This window comes from Mauremys reevesii, linkage group 2 (genome assembly GCF_016161935.1).
Source record: "Mauremys reevesii isolate NIE-2019 linkage group 2, ASM1616193v1, whole genome shotgun sequence".
Classification (NCBI taxonomy): domain Eukaryota; kingdom Metazoa; phylum Chordata; order Testudines; family Geoemydidae; genus Mauremys; species Mauremys reevesii.
In genome coordinates, this window is record NC_052624.1 from 215,535,509 (window position 1) to 215,558,398 (window position 22,890).

At 41.2% G+C, this 22,890-nt stretch overlaps 1 protein-coding gene across 2 annotated transcripts; it reads left to right on the plus strand.

Moving 5' to 3' along the window:
- The first annotated feature begins 78 nt into the window (after positions 1–78).
- LOC120399265 (DNA replication licensing factor MCM4) lies at positions 79–22,603 on the plus strand. Of its 2 annotated transcripts, none has more exons than XM_039527367.1 (17): positions 79–294; positions 849–947; positions 2,377–2,541; positions 5,840–6,003; positions 6,091–6,189; positions 8,344–8,439; positions 8,524–8,619; positions 10,093–10,231; positions 10,717–10,937; positions 11,586–11,706; positions 13,032–13,291; positions 17,777–18,142; positions 18,591–18,718; positions 18,868–19,075; positions 20,246–20,474; positions 20,892–21,025; positions 22,112–22,603. In XM_039527367.1, the coding sequence occupies exons 2-17, from the start codon at positions 878–880 to the stop codon at positions 22,202–22,204; spliced, it is 2,589 nt and encodes an 862-aa protein (XP_039383301.1). In that variant the 5' UTR covers positions 79–294; positions 849–877; the 3' UTR covers positions 22,205–22,603. The 2 variants fall into 2 exon arrangements, with proteins under 2 accessions (XP_039383301.1, XP_039383302.1); XM_039527368.1 differs by lacking the exon at positions 79–294 and adding an exon at positions 340–566.
- The last annotated feature ends 287 nt before the right edge of the window (positions 22,604–22,890 follow it).

The window sequence follows — 22,890 nt, forward strand, 5'->3', positions numbered from 1 at the left end:
GCAGAGCCAAGTAACCCGGCCCCGCACCGGGGCGAGCTTGATTGGTTCGGTCTGAGAAAGGAGAGGTGGGACTAAACCATTGCGGTCGCGGGGGTGTCCGTTGCCCCGCCTCCGGTCCGAGACATAGGAACGCTTCCGCAGATTAGTACAAGCTCCCCCCACGATGGCAATGGACCGTCCTAGTCTCCAACCGGCATCGAGCTGCTTTCAATAGCTGAGCCGCGAAACCTGGTCAAGTATGGGCGATACCATGTCTCACCAGGAGGAACCCTGCCTGTGAATCTGATCTAGGCTGTACGTGGGTGAATCCCCTGTATTGCGGGAGAATCGGGCTCCTGTCAGACTTTGCTCTGTCCCTGCAGAGAGGCTCACAGAGCCGCTAGGGCGCGATCGTCTGTACGCGGAACTTAGATGGGTGGTTCCGTCCCCCTTTCTGGGCTGAGTTGGGCTCTGCCGTACGGCTATTGGTAGGAAAACCCGGGAGAGCCCGCCCACGTGACCCGTTTGGCGCGCAATTTTCTCGGGGTTCAGGGGCTGGCGGAAGGTGCTTCCGGAAGAAAAGTGGGGTAAGAGCGCGAGACGCCGCCGTTTCCCCCCCCCCCGCGAATATCTGCGCGCGAAGGGGATCGAGTGGCGGGTGCGTCCCTCTGGGGCGGGCTCGTGGCGGCTCCGTGTCGTGCCGTTAATTCCCAGGAACGTGTTGGGCTCGGGGCCCGGCTCCGAGCAGCGCTGTCCGCTCCCGGTGCGGGGCGCGGGGCCGGCGGGCTCGCAGGAGAGGGGCCTCGGGGGCTCCGGGCCGCGGGGGGGGTCGCTCTGCTCTGCCTCAGTTTCTCTCTCCGCCCGCGCAGGGAGCAGCAGCAGCCGGTGAAGCAGCGTCATGTCCTCGCCGGCCTCCACACCGAGCCGCCGCGGCAGCAAGCGCGGGCGGAGCAGTAACCCCCCGACTCGTAAGTGCAACTTTTCCTTGCCGGGTGCGGGTGTGTCGGGATGGGGCGGGGGGGCCTGCAAACTCCACTGGGAGATGAGTGTCCGGCCGGGAAGGCATGGGCAGGCCGAGCAATGCCTGGGGTGGGGGACGTGTGCAGCCCCTTGTTCTCTGTTTAGTCCTTAAAGGTGTAGTCATAGTGCGGAGAACATACGGCACTGGCTTAGCTGCTGCTGCTGCTGCCGTAGCATGAGCACCGCTTGCCCTGAGAGAGAGAGGCATTTTCTGGGGTTGTAGGAACTCCACCTCCCCAAGTGACAGTAGCTGCCCACCTAGCAGCATCTACACTCAGGGTTGAGTAGTCTTAGCCACACTCAGGAGTGTGGCTATTTCACATCCCTGACTGCAGTAACTAGGTCCACTTACATTTTAAGTGTAGCCTAGGCCCAAGAACAGATGGAGTCTAACTCACTCTCACCTGTCTTTGCAGGGCTAATGCCTTAAGAAGAACAGTAAAAGCAGCTTTTTGTCATTTAAGCAGGAATTTAAAAATCTGGACCTGTGGGAAGAAATTATCGGTTTAGACTCTTCAGAGGAGCATGACACCTTAAGCAAACTAACTTTGTTAGTCTCTGGGCTAAACTTGTTTTTTCTGTAAGGCCTTGTCTGCACTGCAAAGTTTTTTTCCAGCACAACTGTAAGGAAAGAACAGTGCTTCTATCAGCATAGGTAATGTCAGTAGTAAGCTCAGCTCACTGTGGGGCAGTCTTTCCCATTTCAGTGACACTCTTCTGTTAGCAAAGCTGTTGCTACAACTGTGGGTTTTTGCTGGCGTGGCTGTGTCGGCTAGGGCTATGTTTTTTTCACATCCGTCACCGGCATAGCTATGTTGACAAAACTTTGTTATATGGACCTGGCCTTAGTCTTCAACAATGCATTAGTGCAACAGGATGCTTTTTAAACATGAAACAAAGGCAAGTTTACAAGTGTTACAAATATGATGCATGAAACTTATCACTGAACTTGAAAAGCTTTGATACTCATTGGTATGTAGGTTGCTTCCGCCTCTCTGTGCCTTGGTTTCCCCAGCTGGAAAATAGTGATAATGATATTGCTCTCAGAGCACTTTAAAAAGGAGTCTACTGATGAAAAGCGCTATATGAGCTACATTTTCATAGCACTACTAGTAGCAGCTCTGATTTCTTAGGCATTTAGGAAGATAATTGCAGTATTAATTTTAAATTGTCTTAAGCTATTTTCCACTTTTGGAATCTCACAAATATTCTTCATTTTAATTTCAGCAAAATATTGCACTTTGCTTTTTAATTTTATATCAGCCAAGTTCTTTGCTATTCTATCATATGATCTATTTTGTGTTTTGGTCTTTTAACATTAATCTGTGCAGAATGTTGCAGCTAACATTTGAAATTGCTACTTTCATCTTCTTGCAGCACGCACTGAAGATGCTCAGTCTCCTCCTTCACAAAAACGTCGAACAGATGACTCCACATCTACAGGAGATCTACAGCCAATGCCAACTTCTCCAGCAGTTGACATGCAAAGCCCAAATGCTCAAGATGTTCTGTTTTCCAGCCCACCACAGTTTCGGGAATCGGGTATGCTTGTCAGTACTAGGAGCAAAATGCTGATATCTGTGTACCATTGGCTATTAAATGGCCTATCTGGAAAGATTTAATGTAGGCTTTTACGTAGCTGTCAATTTAAAAACAAAAAAGGGCCTTTTTGAATGAACAGCATTGTTTTCAATTACAGGTTAGTTGGTGATTTGCTTTTAATTTAATTAATTGATTTTAGCGTATAAAACATACACCCAACAGGCCTTAGTGTGAGCTGCTTGTTAAGCTCTACAGTGTTTTATAATATTGTTGGGGTTTAGCAAAGTGTGTTCCTTCTACACCTTCATTTGAAAGTGTAGATTCAAATGAAGTAAAAATCTTAGGCGAATCCACAGGTTCCATAGAGTCTCTATGGATAGAAATTTCATGCTCTAGTAAAAATATAACAGTAGGGATCTATTATCGACCACCTGACCAGGACAGTAATAGTGATGATGAAATGCTAAGGGAAATTGGAGAGGCTATCAAAATTAAGAACCCAATAATAGTGGGGGATTTCAATTATCCCCATATTGACTGGGAACATTTCACTTCAGGACGAAATGCAGAGATAAAATTTCTCGATACTTTAAATGACTGCTTCATGGAGCAGCTGGTACGGGAACCCACAAGGGGAGAGGCGACTCTAGATTTAATCCTGAGTGGAGCGCAGGAGCTGGTCCAAGAGGTAACTATAGCAGGACCGCTTGGAAATAGTGACCATAATACAATAGCATTCAACATCCCTGTGGTGGGAAGAACATCTCAACTGCCCAACACTGTGGCCTTTAATTTCAAAAGGGGGAACTATACAAAAATGAGGGGTTAGTTAGACAAAAGTTAAAAGGTACAGTGACTAAAGTGAAATCCCTGCAAGTTGCATGGGCCCTTTTTAAAGACACCATAATAGAGGCCCAACTTCAATGTATACCCCAAATTAAGAAAAACAGTAAAAGAACTAAAAAAGAGCCACCGTGGCTTAACAACCATGTAAAAGAAGCAGTGAGAGATAAAAAGACTTCCTTTAAAAAGTGGAAGTCAAATCCCAGTGAGGCAAATAGAAAGGAGCACAAACACTGCCAACTTAAGTGCAAGAGTGTAATAAGAAAAGCCAAAGAGGAGTTTGAAGAACAGCTAGCCAAAAACTCCAAAGGTAATAACAAAATGTTTAAGTACATCAGAAGCAGGAAGCCTGCTAAACAACCAGTGGGGCCCCTTGACGATGAAAATACAAAAGGAGCGCTTAAAGATGATAAAGTCATTGCGGAGAAACTAAATGGATTCTTTGCTTCAGTCTTCACGGCTGAGGATGTTAGGGAGATTCCCAAACCTGAGCTGGCTTTTGTAGGTGACAAATCTGAGGAACTGTCACAGATTGAAGTGTCACTAGAGGAGGTTTTGGAATTAATTGATAAACTCAACATTAACAAGTCACCAGGACCAGATGGCATTCACCCAAGAGTTCTGAAAGAATTCAAATGTGAAGTTGCGGAACTATTAACCAAGGTTTGTAACCTGTCCTTTAAATCGGCTTCGGTTCCCAATGACTGGAAGTTAGCTAATGTAACGCCAATATTTAAAAAGGGCTCTAGGGGTGATCCTGGCAATTACAGACCGGTAAGTCTAACGTCGGTACCGGGCAAATTAGTTGAAACAATAGTAAAGAATAAAATTGTCAGACACATAGAAAAACATAAACTCTTGAGCAATAGTCAACATGGTTTCTGTAAAGGGAAATCGTGTCTTACTAATCTATTAGAGTTCTTTGAAGAGGTCAACAAACATGTGGACAAGGGGGATCCGTAGACATAGTGTACTTAGATTTCCAGAAAGCCTTTGACAAGGTCCTCACCAAAGGCTCTTACGTAAATTAAGCTGTCATGGGATAAAAGGGAAGGTCCTTTCATGGATTGAGAACTGGTTAAAGGACAGGGAACAAAGGGTAGGAATTAATGGTAAATTCTCAGAATGGAGAGGGGTAACTAGTGGTGTTCCCCAAGGGTCAGTCCTAGAACCAATCCTATTCAATTTATTCATAAATGATCTGGAGAAAGGGGTAAACAGTGAGGTGGCAAAGTTTGCAGATGACACTAAACTACTCAAGATAGTTAAGACCAAAGCAGATTGTGAAGAACTTCAAAAGATCTCACAAAACTAAGTGATTGGGCAACAAAATGGCAAATGAAATTTAATGTGGATAAATGTAAAGTAATGCACATTGGAAAAAATAACCCCAACTATACATACAACATGATGGGGGCTAATTTAGCTACAACGAGTCAGGAAAAGATCTTGGAGTTATCGTGGATAGTTCTCTGAAGATGTCACGCAGTGTGCAGAGGCGGTCAAAAAAGCAAACAGGATGTTAGGAATAATTAAAAAGGGGATAGAGAATAAGACTGAGAATATATTATTGCCCTTATATAAATCCATGGTACGCCCACATCTCGAATACTGTGTACAGATGTGGTCTCCTCACCTCAAAAAAGATATTCTAGCACTAGAAAAGGGTCAGAAAAGAGCAACTAAAATGATTAGGGGTTTAGAGAGGGTCCCATATGAGGAAAGATTAAAGAGGCTAGGACTCTTCAGTTTGGAAAAGAGGAGACTAAGGGGGGACATGATAGAGGTATATAAAATCATGAGTGATGTTGAGAAAGTGGATAAGGAAAAGTTATTTACTTATTCCCATAACACAAGAACTAGGGGTCACCAAATGAAATTAATAGGCAGCAGGTTTAAAACAAATAAAAGGAAGTTCTTCTTCACGCAGCGCACAGTCAACTTGTGGAACTCCTTACCTGAGGAGGTGGTGAAGGCTAGGACTATAACAATGTTTAAAAGGGGACTGGATAAATTCATGGTGGCTAAGTCCATAAATGGCTATTAGCCAGGATGGGTAAGAATGGTGTCCCTAGCCTCTGTTCGTCAGAGGATGGAGATGGATGGCAGGAGAGAGATCACTTGATCATTGCCTGTTAGGTTCACTCCCTCAGGGGCACCTGGCATTGGCCACTGTCGGTAGACAGATACTGGGCTAGATGGACCTTTGGTCTGACCCGGTACGGCCTTTCTTATGTTCTTATGTTCTGGTTTGGAGAAATATAAATTTTAATCCATACAGTACATTCTATGGTTAGTACAGCCTTGTAAAATACAGCTATAAAATTAACAAGATTTACAAACTTTGCTAGCCTGCCATCACACTGACTGATGACAAACACTAACTTGTTTACTTCATTAGGGCAAAGTGTATTCGTTAATATTTTGAAGTATAATTAAACATTTTCTTTTGTAGCAATTCCACTTGATTTTGATATTAGTTCACCTCTGACCTATGGCACTCCCAGCTCTAGAGTGGAGGGTACTCCAAGGAGTGGTGTGCGAGGAACTCCAGTTAGGCAGAGGCCAGATCTTGGATCTGCCCGCAAAGCCAGACAGGTGGACTTGCATTCTGATGGGGTAGGTAGACGTTTCAGATTTTGCTGGTAATTCTTTTTCTAAAATGTATTTATATTATCCATACTAATGGCTTTTCTCTTCCCACAGCCAGCAGAGGATGCATTGGCAAGTGAACAAACTCTTGGACAAAAGCTTGTGATCTGGGGAACAGATGTTAACGTAGCTTCATGCAAAGAAAAGTTCCAAGTAGGTGAACATGTGTGGATACCTGTATTTCTTTCACAAAAAGCTTATTTGTATCTTCTCTATGTGCAGTATTTGATTCTAGCAAATATCAGAATTGAGTTATGTTTAGGATCAATCCCAGGATGTTTGAAGAACACTGTTTTCATACCGTGTTCTTAAGAGGAGGAAAAGTAAAATAGTTTTCTGGAGTTTCTTTCCTCTAATTCCACCATAGAGTTCATCAATTTGGATTCCATCCCGTGGGCTACAATGAAACTGCTCTTCCCAGAGTCTCTAATCACCATTTACTAGCTAAAGCTCAGAACCAGTACTCTATCCTCATTTTCCTTGACCTGTCAGCTGCCTTCAGCACACTCAGCCATGCTCTTCTTGAAGTCTCATCCTCCTTTGGCTTCCATGGCATCTCTCCTTTGCCTGTTCTCCTTCTACCTCTTTAATCACTTCCTCAGCATGTCCTTTAAAGGATCCTCCTCGTCCACCCTTCAGCATTCTGTGCGAGTTCCAAATGGTTCTGTCCTGAGTTCCCTTCTCTTATCCCTTTCCATTTTATCTCTGGGTAATCTCATCTGCAAACACAAATTCAGCTATCCGCTCTGTGTTGAAAACTCAACTGTACCTCTCTACTTCAGGCCTGCCTTTGTGTTAAACTAAAACTGCAGCCTGTCTCTCTGACATTTTCTCGTAGATGTCTAGCTGTGAGTTCAAACTCAACATATCTAAAACACAGCTCTTAATCTTCCCCTCAAATTCTCCCAGCTACCCTGTTTCTTGATTGTGTAGAAAACATAACCTGCATAACCTCTCTAAGATACAGTCTTCTCCGTCTGTCCATCTAAGGGCAGGTCTACACTAGGGTGACCAAATGTCCCAATTTTATAGGGACAGTCCTGATTTTTGGGTCTTTTTCTTATATAGGCTCCTATTACCCACACACACCCATCCCGATTTTTCACATTTGTTGTGTGGTCACCCTAGTCTACACTTAAAATGCTATATGGGTGCTCCTGTACCGACGGGAGAGCTTCTCCTGTGAGTATGGTTAATCCATCTCCCTGAGAGGCAGTAGCTATGTTGGTGGGAGAAGTTCTTCTATCAACATAGCGTTGTCTACACAGGGGATTAGATTGGTGTAACTGTGTCGCTCGGGTGTGAATTTTTCACACCCCTGAGCAATGCAGTTATATCAGCATAGGTCTGTAGTGTAGACCTTGGCTAAAACTGTCCTCTTGTGTCTTGATTACTGCAATACCCTTTTCTCTGGCCTTAACAAATGAAACCTTACCCTGCTCAGGCCAGTTCAGAATGTTGCCACAAATATTTTCCTAATATGTTGTTTTGAGCAGATCACCTCTCTCTTTCCGTATCTCTATTGGCTCCCCCTTCTCAGCTGCATTGAACATAAGCTACTTGGGCTTCACTTTCAAGCTCTGTCATGGCCCATCCCCACCTTAACCATCAACTCTCATTAACTATTGAGAAGTCTTCTTTCTTTTCCAGTTGGACTGCTTCTATCGCCCATTTGTTAAATTTTCAAATGAGCACATTTGTGTGTTTTCCCATGCTGCCCCTGTAAATATCTATAAAGCTACCTTATTCTCCTCCTCTAAAGCTCTTCTTAAAGCTCTCCTTTTCTGTGATGCCTACAAAAGCCTTTACAACAGCTAGTCTGCTGGTGTGCTGAGACCACTGCCTGTCATACTGATCAATACCATTTCCTTCTTTCTTTTTATGTCCCTGTCTGTATCCATCTGTTGTCTCTTGTCTTATACTTGGATGGTGAGCTTTTTGGGAAAGCTCTTTTTATTCTGATTATACGGAGCTTACTATTTTGGTCCAGGAGTAAGGTTTGTTTGTAGGCATTAGGGTGTAATAGAGGTTAAAATCCTCAGTAAAATTTCAGATACTTTTTTTAGTAGTAGTAATATGTTTAGCATATTATCCTGTTCCCAAAAGTGTTCTTTTAACTTGTATTTATAAAATTATAAAAATATCAGTTCAATTAAAAGGGATAATAGCTTGATAAGGCTTTTTCAAAGTAACTGGTATGCTTTACTGTGTGAAATTTGTGTAGGAATGGTGCAGCAGTGAAATCACAGCTCTGTCCCTTTGGGCACTCCTAAATATAACTTTTTTAATTTTATTCTCAATATGCAGAGATTTCTTCAGCGCTTTATTGATCCATTGGCTAAAGAGGAAGAGACCGTTGGTTTGGATCTTAATGAACCACTCTATATGCAGCGACTTGAGGAGGTACTACAGAAATACAGCTAAAACTACTTGTTTTTCAGACTTAAATGCTGGTTCTTTAATGTGGCGTTTTTAAACATCTTGCAGATCAATATGGTTGGGGAACCATTTCTGAATGTAAACTGTGACCATCTAAGATCATTTGACACAAATCTATACAGACAGATGATCTGCTATCCACAGGTAACATCCGGCCTTTTTTAAAGGCTTTCTTCCAGTTGAGTTCTATTTTTTTTAAACTGCATTACTTAAACAGTTACATACTAATTTATGTTTAAGATTATCACTCAATGAGGGAGCAGTATTTATAGCTACATACCGCAGTGCTTAAGCACTTGTGTAAATATCTAGAAAGATAATATAACATTTGTGTATACAGACTTCTGCATAAAATATATTTTATTGCTTAAAGGTCTTAAAATATTTATCAGACACTTCGTAGCCACAGACAGATACAAGAGAGCTCAGAGTTGTTGCTGTTCTCCAAAGGCAAATTACTGTGAGAAGCTCAGAAAAACTTCCCCATTCCACTCACCAAATTTGTTCACAAGAGGGATTGTGCTGGAATTCCTGCCAGTTTGTAGTCCATGGATCCTGCTCAGTGATCCAGTTTTTCTCTCTGCCATGTAGGTGTGTGAAGGAAGGAGGCAGCTTCAAAAGACAATAAGGTTCAAGGCTGAATCGCAGCATGACAAAGTAATGGTCATTGGATCTTTATCAGTCTTTCTGTGCCTGTCTTAAATCTGTTCTATACCTAGCTACAGCTGCAACCATGGGGCTGCCTTTGAAATTCTTTCCTTGCCTTTCTTTTGAGTTCCTCCTCTCCCAGCGAATAGCTCCAGAGTCTGATTCTGCTGCTGCTCACAGCTTTCCTATGTAGCAATAGAATGAAACTGTAGCTCAGTTTTACTGCTGCCCACAGGATTCTGAAGAGAAGTTTGCTGCCAGTTTTCACTTTGTTGTAGCTTGAGAAAGTTACTGCTCTGAGCAGCAGAACAATGGAGCTTTCTGCACATTCTGACATTTTACCGTATCCTTGTCTTTGCAACCATAAGAGCTAGCAACCTACTTCTTGAGAGGAAAGCTTAGGTTCTAATCTTTGTTAAATAAGGAGCCTTACTCTCCAAAGGCTAGTGGTTTTTTTTAGCCTAGTGTGTGCATTGTGTATTAATGTTAAATATTAAGGAAGATGACTAAAAGTCTCAGGCTGTATTTAATGGTAATGCAATACATATGGTTCATTATAATAATTGTATATGTGGCATACTCTTCATGTCCCCTTTTTTGCTGTCCTTTTCTGCGTATATGTTACTCATTTCATTTTGTATTTGTAACTTGACTCCTTATTGACTTTTAAAGTAATATAGGGTATCATCAAAGATTCTGTCTAAACCCACAAAGGTAGGGCAATTGCACTACAGCTAAGAGTTCCAAGACCAGATAAAGTGTGCACTGCTCCTGCAGTACAAAGGGGACAAAACGCTGGTTTAAACAGCCAACTGGCAATTCCTCCTCTGTAAGGGAATGCCACAGAACTGTGGTCATTCCTTTCTCCTAACACCAAATGGGGTCACAAAGTTGAACATTTTTGGGGTAAAAAGTGTTAACTACTTAATGCCACGCTTTCTTACACATGCATCTGTTCCTTTTAAACAGGAAGTTATCCCAACATTTGACATGGCTGCTAATGAGATCTTTTTTGATCGTTACCCTGACTCAATATTAGAACACCAGATTCAAGTCAGACCATATAATGCATTGAAGACCAGGAATATGAGGAGTCTGAACCCTGAAGGCAAGATGTTTTGATTGCAGTGTGTAAAAATAAACTTGAGGATGTATGAAATTTGTTCAACAACTAGGAAAATACAGATTAAAAAAGTTAAAAAATCAGACTTGGGGTCCATCTAGATGAGTATTTTCAGACTTGCATAGTCACTACATGTGTTGCAGAGGAAAGTGTGAAAAACACTAAAATGGACAACTCTTGAATAACCTGCCCACAAAGGAGGTTTTTTCCTAACCTCTGTTGGTAAATGACTGAGTTATATCCGGAAACATAAGGGTTTATATCCCTTGTGTCAAAATTCTGATGTAACTGTGGCTTATTTTTATTCATACATATTTTATTTTCTTTGTGCCTCAGACAGAATATTCTCTACTTCATGTATGGGGACTGTAAATGCCCATTTAGTTGTAAAAATAAAATCTAGGGTGGACTTTTGAGACAGGCAAATGAAAAGCATGATCCAATCACATGTATCTCTTTCTACGTTTTAGACATTGATCAACTTATCACCATCAGTGGTATGGTGATCAGAAGCTCCCAGTTGATTCCTGAGATGCAAGAAGCATTCTTCAAGTGCCAGGTTTGTGCCTTCACCACAAGAGTAGAAATTGACCGTGGCCGGATTGCTGAACCATCAGCGTGCAAGAACTGTAGCACAACACACAGCATGGCATTGATTCACAATCGTTCTATGTTTTCAGACAAACAGATGGTATGTTGCTTTGTTTTGGTGTTGTAAAATGGAAAAGTTGTGCTTGCTTAATAGTTGCCTTTTTCTTTAAAAAGTAACTTAACCATATTAAAATGTCTTTCTTAGGACTTACTATATTGCACTTCAGAACGATTCACAGCTCTTTAAGCATATGAAGCAATATAGGGTTGCAATGATACTTAGTATTTAGAGGGGGGGGGAAAGAAATTGAAGGATTATCTATCCTCCATTTGGAAGGGGAGTTAAGTGGGTTTTTTTTCGTGCCAAAAGTTAGTCAGGCCAATTAGTGTTCACTTACAGAACAAATGTTACTACACGGGGACTGTTCTAATGTCATAGGACATATGTGGGATAGGTTAGCCCTGTCTGTAAATCTTGCTTGTTACACTTCTGCCAATGTGAGATAGTAATCACTAGATGCATTGTCTCATTTCTACAACTAAATTACATAATTCTGATGGGGAATTCTAATTCAGTAGTGGGATTCCACCGTGTTGTGAAATCTTTGAAAGTTTTGTGTTTTGGTGTACTCTAATATGTAACAGTATCCATTTGAAGATGCCCACCTTCTTTAGTTGTAAGATCCTTTCTTACAAATGAGTTGCTATTTCTAAACAATAGAAACTAACTTTTAATGTGTTTTGTCAGATCAAACTGCAGGAGTCTCCTGAAGATATGCCGGCTGGCCAGACGCCTCATACTGTGGTGCTATTTGCGCACAACGACCTGGTTGATAAGGTTCAGCCAGGCGACAGAGTTAATGTTACAGGTAAAAGTCAGTTTCTTAACTTCATCTGGCCAGTGCATGTGCCCTTCTTTTCATTAGACCAAGTGGTCCAGTCTGGAATAGTGTCTGTTGAATATTAATTGAGTACATCATAATTGGTGACTGAAAACTGAAGTGTGAAGTGGAAATACCATCTGATTTATATAGTGATATCTTAGTTTTGGTGTAAAATATCTTTAGAGTTCTGCATATTTCCCCCTTTAGATCAGCAATAGTGTAACTACAGCTGCCAACAGGTACTATCTGTGTAGACAGAAGGGTATATGTATTTTTGCCATATGTTTGTATTATCCAATTTCTAAAAATTAATGATTACAGCTCTTAACCTATACTTCAAAGGGAAAGAAGCATTTTTATCATCAAACAGCTTTTGAAAAGCTTACATGTAATTACAAGTTTTCATTTCTTGAACAGATGAAGGAAGCATGTTGAAATTATTTCAATTACCACAATTTAAATTGGGCTGAGGCTTTTTTAAACTAATTTAATTTAAAAATTGTGCTTTTGAAACGTTAGGTTAGAATTTATAATGAATTAACTATAAGTGCTTTCTTTAATGTCACTAGTCTAATTTAAATTTTACAAAACTGCTATAGACCAAATACTGAAAATTATGATCTTGATACTGCAGTCACCTAACCAGGTACGTAACTTTGCTCATGTGACCAGTACCGTGGACTCAAATACTACTACTCATGTTTAAATTTACATGTGCCTGTTTGCAGTATCAGACTAAAATAGTTTTTAATAAATTTTTCTCTTATTAGCATAAAATAATTGCTTCAGTTTTAATACTGAAAAGTAATTTAGACTTTCAGTGCACTAACAAAATTGTCAACTTCTTATGTGCAGGCTGACCTTTTATTTTATTTTTTTGTTACAAGAGCTGGCTAAAGTTAGGCTCTAAGGGTAGGATTTTCTAATGCACTTTAGGTCATGATCCTTAAGCCCATAATTTACTACCTTGAGTAGCCCATCTGAAATCATGGGACATGGTAGTAAAGGTAAACACGTGGTTAAGTGTTTGTAGGATCAGGGCCTAAATGGCAGAAGCACTGGCATCATTGATATCAGGGGGATCATAGCCTGGTCAAAGCATTTAAACTTTCGGAAAACTTTCTAGAGAATTGCTGCTCTGTGATGTGGCTAATTCTGTAGAAGCAATCTGAAAATTGAAGTGAAAAGTAAAAATGCAGATAAGTCCCTTTTAAACTCCACCATTTGGGCTGAGCTTATTTTTTAATTCAGATCTGCATTGTAATTCTGTGGGTTTGAGGGTGTTGTTTGTTGTTTGTTTGTTTTTTAAGGTATCTACAGAGCAGTTCCTATTCGAGTTAATCCAAGAGTGAGCAATGTAAAATCAGTCTATAAAACCCACATTGATGTCATTCATTACCGTAAAACCGATTCAAAACGTTTGCATGGTGTTGATGAAGAAACAGAACAGAAAATCTTTGCAGAGGAACGTGTGGAAATGCTGAAAGAGCTCTCCAGAAAACCAGACATTTATGAAAGGCTTTCTTTGGCTCTGGCTCCAAGCATTTATGAACACGAAGATATCAAAAAGGTAAACAATGTTTTACAAGTCTACCAGAACACCTGATAAGATATTTTAAATGTACATGTACATTTATACTATACACTTTCTTTGGAAATGATACTCTATACGGAGTCTTTCAAATACAGAAAAATAACAGGCCTTTGTGTATTTGAAATTGGGTTTGGTACATCCCTAATAAACTTTGAGTTTTATTTACAGTAAGTTTCAGTTATCAGAGGGCTTCGGGAATCAGAAATCTTTAGATAATGGGACAGGGGTTTCCGATACTAGGGAAGGAAGCCTGTAGCTTCACTGTACTCTTCTATTGGCTGGCTTTAAGGAAACTGGCCAGCCAATAATTCTGCTTTCTTCTTTGGCCATCTATCTGCTCTGCAACAGGCTCCAGATAACTGAGAATGCAGTTGCAACTAACAAACATTGGGAAACATTCTAGACAGTCAGTTGAGTGGGGCTCTAAATCTTTAATTATTATAGTGGGGCAGTAACACCACTATATTTCAGGTTGAGATTAGCTTACTGTTTAAATTCTTACTGTTTTGTATGTGCGTTCATGCCCTAGGATAGCCAAAGAAATGCTTGTATAGGTAGCCTTTTATCGGCTGCCCCAAATAAGTCCATCTGTTTTTCAGTAGTATTGTTGTAGATAATTGTGCCCATTCAAGGATTTCTTCATTTTATTTTGAATATTCTACACTGACACCTGCATGGAAAGCTATTCAGTTTGCTTTGGATGGACTTACATTTCCAGTTCTCTGCTCTAAGCATCCTCCTCTCTTGGACATTACTTCTGAAATTAAGTTTGGTGTTTCTGCTGTTGAATATAACACATTTGGCATTGATCTCAGCTAGGGTCTGGCACACACTGCCCCTTTGGGGAAACACAATATTTTAAATTATTCAGGGTAAAAATTGGATCTATAATGTGGCTTGAGCCCATGCTGACAAGCCAGAGACAAGTCACTTGTGTATGTGCAGCGGGAATGGAACATAACATAAGAACATAAGAATGGCCGTACCGGTTCAGGCCAAAGGTCCATCTAGCCCAGTATCTGTCTACTGACAGTGGCCAATGCCAGCTGTTACAATGAAGCTGTTATAAGCCAGAGTGTTCTGCAGCTACTCTGATGTCAGAGTAACTGGATGGCTCAGGTGACCTGCTATCGCCACTGAACCCGAGCAGCGTCCATGTACTATGCATTCAATTCCTGCCCGCAGTAGCTTTCTGAGAACATGTGTTGTGCACTTCAGTTACTCTCTTCTTCCATTCTGCAGGAGCTCCTTTTTGAAAGGTTTGCTCCCGGGAAAAGCTTCTGGTTTGAGCCACCATCTCAAAGTGCTCTAAAATCCATATGCATAGTCCAGTTGTGCTGAAAATTAATGTGTTGTCAGGACCAGAGCCACAGTTAGTAGTGCAAATTTGGAGTCATTTGGTCCAGGGTTCCTTAGATACAGCCCTCCAATAAGGAGTTGATTTTCAATTTTTCAATTGCTCTAAAACCCACGTGCATGGAAAGTGATATGCTATAAGAGGGGTTGAGGGTAGAGTTTGTAGTGGAAATTTAGGGACATTTGGTCAAAAGCTTTGTGAGATACAGGCCTGGCTAAAATGAGTAGGCTGTAACTTGTTTTTCCAGATTTGTGCAACTTTTTTGATGCAAAGCTAGGGCGAATCTAAGGCGCTGACCTTCATGAAATAGCAGGGACTCCTCTTGATATCAGCTGTTGAATAGTACTAAGGACAAGTCCAGAAATATTTCAAAGTTTATAGCACTCAAAGCTTTAGCATCTCTGGGTACGTCCACACTACCCCATCGATCGATCTTTCGGGGATCGATTTATCGCATCTCATCTAGACGCGATAAATCGATCCCCGCCGTGCTCCCCGTCGACTCCAGAACTCCACCAGGGTGAGAGGCAGAATCGGAGTCGACAGGGGAGCCGTGGCCGTCAATCCCGTGCCATGAGGACGGGAGGTAAGTCGAAATAAGATACGTCGACTTCAGCTACACTATTCTCGTAGCTGACATTGCGTATCTTACATAGACCGACCCCACCCTCCCTCCCAGTGTAGACCAGCCCTCTGGATACAGAAAGTTTACACCTGTGAGAGCAATTGTCTCCTCAAACATGTTGGTGAATGACATTCAGAGTAACATACTGCCATGGTGGTTTAAAGTAACCAGATTTGCACCTTCAACAAAAGGGCAATACATTCAAATCCTTTCCCATGGAATTTTGCATTTTGTGCACATTAGTGCTGTCAACCTGCCTTTTGCTCGATGGCTGGGGCCACAATGGGAATCAGTGTAATATTTTATATACTAGGTAACATGTAATGGTAAACCTGAAATAAGACGGAAGCTGCTGTTGTTCTGTTAGTGGGGGTCAGGGGACAGGCGCATGGTATTTTATTTTGACTTTGCCTTATCAGCTAAATTAAGTAAGTTCCAAATGTTTAACTGCCTGGTTTGGGTCACAGCTGAGTGCGCCAAAATCAGGGCAGACATAACCCAAAACTGGTGGTTTATTCTATCATTAGAGATCACCAAGCTAGTAACAAGTATCACTACACTAGTTCACAGAGAGCCACACAACAGTCCCCTAGGCCCCTCAGCCCCTGGTTACTACAACTGGAGTTAGGGATGAAAGGTTATTAAACCAAAACCGCATCATCTAAAGTTTTTCTAGTTCCAAAGAACCAGCCACACACCCCAGGTCAATATATAGGTCAGATCTTACCCAAAATCTATCCTTGTAGCAGTCCTTTCGTAACTAAAAACTAAAGGTTTATTAATATAAAAAGCAAGAGTTATTAAATGGTTAAAATCTTGTACATCAGAGATTCTCAACCTTTTTCTTTCTGAGGGCCCCCAACATGCTATAAAAGCTCTGTGGTCAACTTGAGCCACAATAACTGGTTTTCTGCATATAAAAGCCAGGGCTGGCATTAGGGGGTCGCAAGCAGGGCAGCTGCCTGGGGCCCCATGCCACAAGGGTTCCCGCAAAGCCACGTTACTCAGGCTTCAGCCCAGCTGATGGGACTCTGGGCTGAAGCCCAGGGCCCTATGTGGTGGGGCTACGGTGTTCTGCCCTGGGTCCCAGCAAGTCTAATGCTGGACCTGCTTGGAGGCCCCGCTGAAACCTGCCCTGGACCCCTGGTTGAGAACTATTACACATTAGAGTTGATTTCAGAGTTTGTAGAGCAAGATATTAGCTATGATGATAAATCTGTTAGCTTGCAATAAGTCTCTGGATCACCCAAAAGGACTGGGGGTCATCAGTCCTTTTATTCAAAGCTTCCCTTGCTTAGAAATCATAGCCCAGATATGTGGAGCAGGAATGAAGACCAAGATTGATGTCACAGTCTGCAATTTATACCCACAGCACACATGCACGGAAAGTTACTGGCACAAATGTGGAGTTCTGGGTCACAAATAGGTTTACTATCTGTCCTGGATTTTTGCAGAGCAGATGCTGTAGCTCGGAAAGCGCCCTGATTGGTCTGCTTCCCGATTTGTCCCTCCCCTACATCCATAGCTGATTGGTCGATCCCCTTGCAGCCAGAGCTGCCGGATCCCATCCACCCACGTCCCAGCTCCTAGCACTGGGGAGGGAGTCCCTCAGGGAGGCCATGACTGATGGTTGTCCTTGCATCCTGGGCTGTTCCAGCCACCATAACAGGGAGCAACATTCTCCCCACCCTCCCAAGTACCTCCAGCTCCTCTCCTCCAACCCCCCCTCCCCCCCCGGTGTCCTGTTTATGGTAACCCTACATCTGCATGGAAAGTTACTAGTACAAACAAGGAATCCTGAGTCATGAGGAATTCATTGCCTAGGTGCTGCCTGAAGGGATCTTGGGAGGGGTCCCTAGAAGAGCTGATTCTCCTTAATGGGCCATCAAGCAGGCTGGCTTGGCTTGGCTTGATGTAAATATGTCTAGGGGTGTTACCCAGAAACACAACAGGTTTGAGATACAAACACACAGCTAAGTTTTGTAACTTCATATACAATGATGATACATGCATATAAACAGGATAATCATACTTTCCAATGATACCTTAACATGACATATGTACAAGATTTATCACAATTGCACAGCGGGGGTGATACATCAGTGATGGTACCTTAGTGTAAACATGGTCATCTCTCTTTTATGCAGCATCATACCAACTTTAGAGTCTTTGTTGATAAGAGATCCAGAAAGAAGCTAGCTCAATGTTTAAATTCAAAATTGACTTTGCAGAGATGGCAGTTTAATTTAAAAAGTAATCTAAGCAGATTCGACGTGGAAAATCTTTGAAGCTTCAAAGATAGAACTCCACTACCCATTTTAGTGATACTTGACAGAAAACAGTACTCCAGCTTTACATGTGTTCTGTTAATGATCTGAGACCATTTTCATTTGACATTTCAGTTCACTCAGTCAGAGATTGGCTCATGTAATTATCAAGAATTTTGATGTCTGAGTTGGAAAAAATCTTATTTTTATAGGGCATTCTGCTTCAACTATTTGGGGGATCAAGAAAAGATTTCAGTCATACCGGAAGAGGCAATTTTCGTGCTGAGATCAACATTCTTCTGTGTGGTGATCCTGGCACTAGTAAATCACAGCTGCTTCAATATGTCTATAACCTGGTTCCTAGAGGCCAGTACACATCTGGGAAGGGTTCTAGTGCAGTTGGTCTCACTGCATATGTAATGAAGGACCCAGAGACAAGGCAGCTGGTTCTGCAGACAGGTGCTCTGGTTCTCAGTGACAATGGCATTTGCTGCATTGATGAATTTGATAAAATGAATGAAAGTACAAGATCAGTACTGCATGAAGTTATGGAACAACAGACTCTTTCTATTGCCAAGGTAAGACTCTAGCTCAACATTGTACCACGCTACCCAGGTTAATATCTGTTAGATGATTAGATGAGATAATTGAAAAGGTAACATAGGAATTGGAGATAAGACTATTGACAGAATTGGGTCACTTAAAACCTCAGAGATGAATGACAGTATAGATGTTGGAGCTGTATTTCAGTGATAACATTCAACATGTTGCAGACTCAGCATATATGGCTGCACACTCCTTCCAGATAACCTTGTTCCATTTTGTACCCAATCTTTTGTAATGAGGTTGTTTCTCTTGATCTAGAGAACCCTTTTTATAAAGCATTTTTGGTGAACCCAGCAAGAGTTAATTCTTTAAAGTCTTTCATGTTAGAATAAGCGAGTCTTGGGACTCTTAACATAGCTGCTGGAATCTTCCTTCCACTAGGAAAGGTTGTTTGCTCTCAAATATGTTTCCTTTTGACAGGCTGGAATTATTTGCCAACTGAATGCTCGCACTTCTGTTCTAGCAGCTGCTAACCCTATAGAGTCACAGTGGAATCCAAAGAAAACTACTATTGAAAACATCCAACTTCCTCATACGTTGTTATCCAGGTATTACAATTAGACTTACATTTCCATGCTGCATGCTTTGTTTTTACAAAACAACTTTCTACCTCTTCCTATATAAATGGTTTATTTTTATATATGTATGTGTGTGTGAAAAGTTTATGAACTAGCTATTGGATCTTTATTCCATGCAGATTTGATCTGATCTTTCTAATGTTGGACCCTCGTGATGAAGCCTACGACAGACGTCTTGCTCACCACTTGGTTGCGCTGTACTACCAAAGTGAAGAGCAGGTGGAAGAAGAGTACATGGACATGGCAGTATTGAGGGATTACATTGCATATGCTCGGAGCTATGTTAATCCTAGACTAAGTGAAGAAGCAAGTCAGGCCCTTATTGAGGTAAAAAGTTGTGGATGTGAAATTTAAAGATCTAAAGAGGGGGGGGGAACACACCTTCCTGTGGGATAAGATTTACTAGAACTGTGTACACCTTTTCCTTTATTATTAGGCTCTTAACATAGATTTTAAAAAGATTTCATGTACTGACTGTTCTCCTTCCTTTTCATCCTGCATGGAAGTCATCCTGTGCTAACCTGTCTGTCCCGGAGCAGGTTTCCTGTACTCTTACAGGGCCATCACATCATTTCAGGAGAACTGGAACTTTCTCATGCTTTTGTGTAGATATTCCTGGATAGATAGTAGTGATAGGCTTTAGCATTCTGTATATTCTTTTGTGGTTTGAGACCAGATATAGCTATTAATGATAACTGTCTCAGTAACTGCACCTGTATTTCCCCCTCCATGATTCACTCTGGAAATGCCCAGTCAAGTCTCCAGCCATCACCTTTTTCTGGATAGGGACCCTTCTGAGTGGGCTGCACAACTCCTTGCCATCCACTGCGATGTCCCCAGCAAGCCAATCTACTTAAGGGCTAGCCCGTGTGCATTGCTTTCTCTGAGGACAATAATAGTGATTTTTACCAGTCACCCCACAGCTCTTCCAAGTAAACATTTAGCCACAGGGCAAAAGCATTATAGAGAAAACTGAAACAATAAACAGATTTAAATCCCCACTAAAGGGCATTAATTTTCCAAATGGAGGCTGATGGGCCCATCTCCCTTCCACATTTCCACAAAGAGGTGGGGTCTACCCTTGGGCAGTGAGTTATGTCCATTTCCTAATCAAAACAAAGGCCATGAGTTGTGCTTATCCTCTTATACCAAAGCCCTTTCTTTGTTTCCTAGTCTCTAAAACACAGCGTGACCCAGTCTATGCTGGAAGAGTTTAACACACATGAATTTAATACAGTGATCCCCAAAGATATTGTGTAGGGTTTCAGGAATAATCTGCCCAATTTATTATGGCTTTGTTACAGGATCAAGCACAAGGAAAGACATACTAGCTGTGGTAGATGTCAGTCATGGCAAGGGAAATAGTGAAGATGTATATGGCATTTATCTTTAAGGGGATACACAATATTTGGAATTTTTTTCCCAGGCTGATAATCCTCTGAAGGATGGAGTCTGGATGCATCCTACATAATACATCTGTGAATTACTCTCCTTCAGGCTTATGTGGACATGAGAAAGATTGGCAGTGGAAGAGGAATGGTTTCTGCATATCCCCGCCAGCTTGAGTCTTTGATCCGTCTGGCAGAAGCTCATGCTAAAGTACGTTTTTCCAACAAGGTTGAAACAATTGATGTTGAAGAAGCAAAACGCCTCCATCGGGAAGCTCTGAAACAGTCTGCTACTGATCCAAGAACTGGCATTGTGGACATATCCATTCTCACTACAGGTTTGTGTTCACATAAGGATAAATTAGTATCTAGTGGGTCTGGCTTGAGCAAACGATACGCTATTTCAGTTTGGTGGTGATACCTTCTCAGTGATTTGTTTGTGGATTTGTAAATGCTTCAGATTGGATATTAAGCAATCCAGGTAATAAATGTCAGACCTGGATGTCATGTCAAAGTCAGTATATTCATTTTACAATGAAATCTGATTTTTAATTGAAACAATTTGTTTGAAATCTGCTAAACTTTCCCCAAACATGTCCAATACCTAAAGTGAACAGTTGCTACAGCAGCCTATATTGTTTGTCCTCTTTCGGCTACAAAGAATTCAGTTTCTAATGTTGGCATTTTCATATTTAAAGCAGCAGTGACTGTCAATATTCTGTCCTTTTGTAACTTTTATGTACTTTTTTTCCAAGGGATAAGTGCCACTGCCCGTAAACGTAAGGAGGAGCTGGCTCAAGCCTTGAAGAAGCTTATCCAGTCCAAGGGTAAAACACCAGCTCTAAAATACCAACAGCTTTTTGATGATCTCCGTGCACAGTCTGACGCAGTAAGTTTCTGCTTTCTTTGTATGCTACTTTGATTTGGAAAAAAAGTTTTTTTCCATCTCATGGGGGATCTTCTGTGTACTCAGCAGGGTCCTCAGTACTGATTATAGTTGTATCTCAGTTGAATAGGAAAACTAAATGGAAATCTTGACTAACAGTGGAGAGGTTATTTTATCTCCTGTAATTGGCCCTGGTGCAACTGCTGTTGTAATACTTGTCCAGTTCTGGTGCCCACAGTTCAAGAAGGATGTTGATCAATTAAAGGGGGTTCAGAGAAGACCCTTGGGAATAATTATAGGATTAGAAAACCTGCCTTAAAATGATACTCAGAGCTCAGTCTATTTATCTTAACAAAGAGAAGGTTATGGGGTAAGTTGATTGTAGTCTTAAGTGTCTTAAGTATCTACATGGGGAATAAATACTTAGTATGGGCTCTTCAATCAGAGAAAGATATAATATGATCTAAGGGAAGTTGATGTTGGACAATTTTTAAATCAAGGTTGGATGTTTTTCTAAAAGATATGCTCTAGAAATTGTATGTATGCCGTTTGTTATATAGGTAATCAATGTTTACAGTGGTCCCTTCTGACCTTGGAAACTAATCTATTTACTTGCTGTCCACCTGACACATCAATAGGCATAAAATTAGCCTGCTAGTCAGTTGGTCATCAGGTGTTCCTGATCAACTAGCTTAATTCTGGTTTCAATTAGTGTTTCTTTCATAGACTTAAGTTCCACCTGTGGAATAGAAGAGATCTTGATTATTTACACACTTGTCTTGCTGACAAAAATAAGCTGATTATTCTTGTCAGCCATAGGTGTCTATTCTGGTTTGTACGTCAACAGAATCATAAGCCATGATCGCAGAATCTTTTAATACCCTTGAGGATGCACAGGCCAGAAAGAACCCACTTTAACTGTTGCATTCCAAGATGAATTTCACAGCTTAAAAAGAAAACTTTTACCTAAGACCTGGCAAACTTGACATGGAAGTTTGTGAGACAAGCAGAATCACGTGGTTTTTGTTTAGGGGCTTTGTAGCATGTAGCCTTTTGTATATGTTCTCAAGCTTTTCTCTTTTCTTTAAGGCTGTCACTAAAGAAATGTTTGAAGAAGCACTTTGTGCCTTGGCTGATGATGACTTCTTGACTGTGACTGGAAAGACTGTTAGATTGCTGTAATGAAATGCTAGCTTAACAGCAGAGTTTTATTGTTTTTTCCAAGTACTTCCCTTGAGACCTGTATCACCTTTAAGAATATTATTCACTGTGGCAAAACTCATGATGGTGTCCTGTTGGTGAACCACTATCAGCACAGTAAATAACCAGATTCTGAAAGACTGCAAAAAGCCGAAATTAAACACAGCAATATTTGTTTGAACAAAATGGGTTACTAACATTTTAGTGCCATGTGTATTTTCAATAAAGTGCTTGTTAGAACAAGCTAACCATTTTTATGCATTTTCACGCCCAAATGTCAAAATTCATCTAGAACCACTGTCTTTTGACATCAATGCAACTTAAATCAGTGCGTATTATGCTTGTGACTTTTGGAAATTAAAATCCATTGGCTTTATAACAGTTTATTTGCCTTTCTATGCATTTCAAAAAGTGAAGCTAAATCTTGGTGAACACTTCAACCCAGTGTTCAGCAACTGCAAACAGACTTCAGTTTGTTTTCTAGCAGTTTAAAAGAACAAAGTAACCATTTTTCCTTTTCCCTCAGATTACTGCTCTGTTTCTCTTCCTCTCACCAATGTTTGAAATTGCTGTTCAAAGATGCCTTTCTGCTTTGAACTTAAAACTTTTACCATAACAAGATACAATGAAGTCCAAGTTTCATATTAGGTCATTTTCCTACAGTAAAC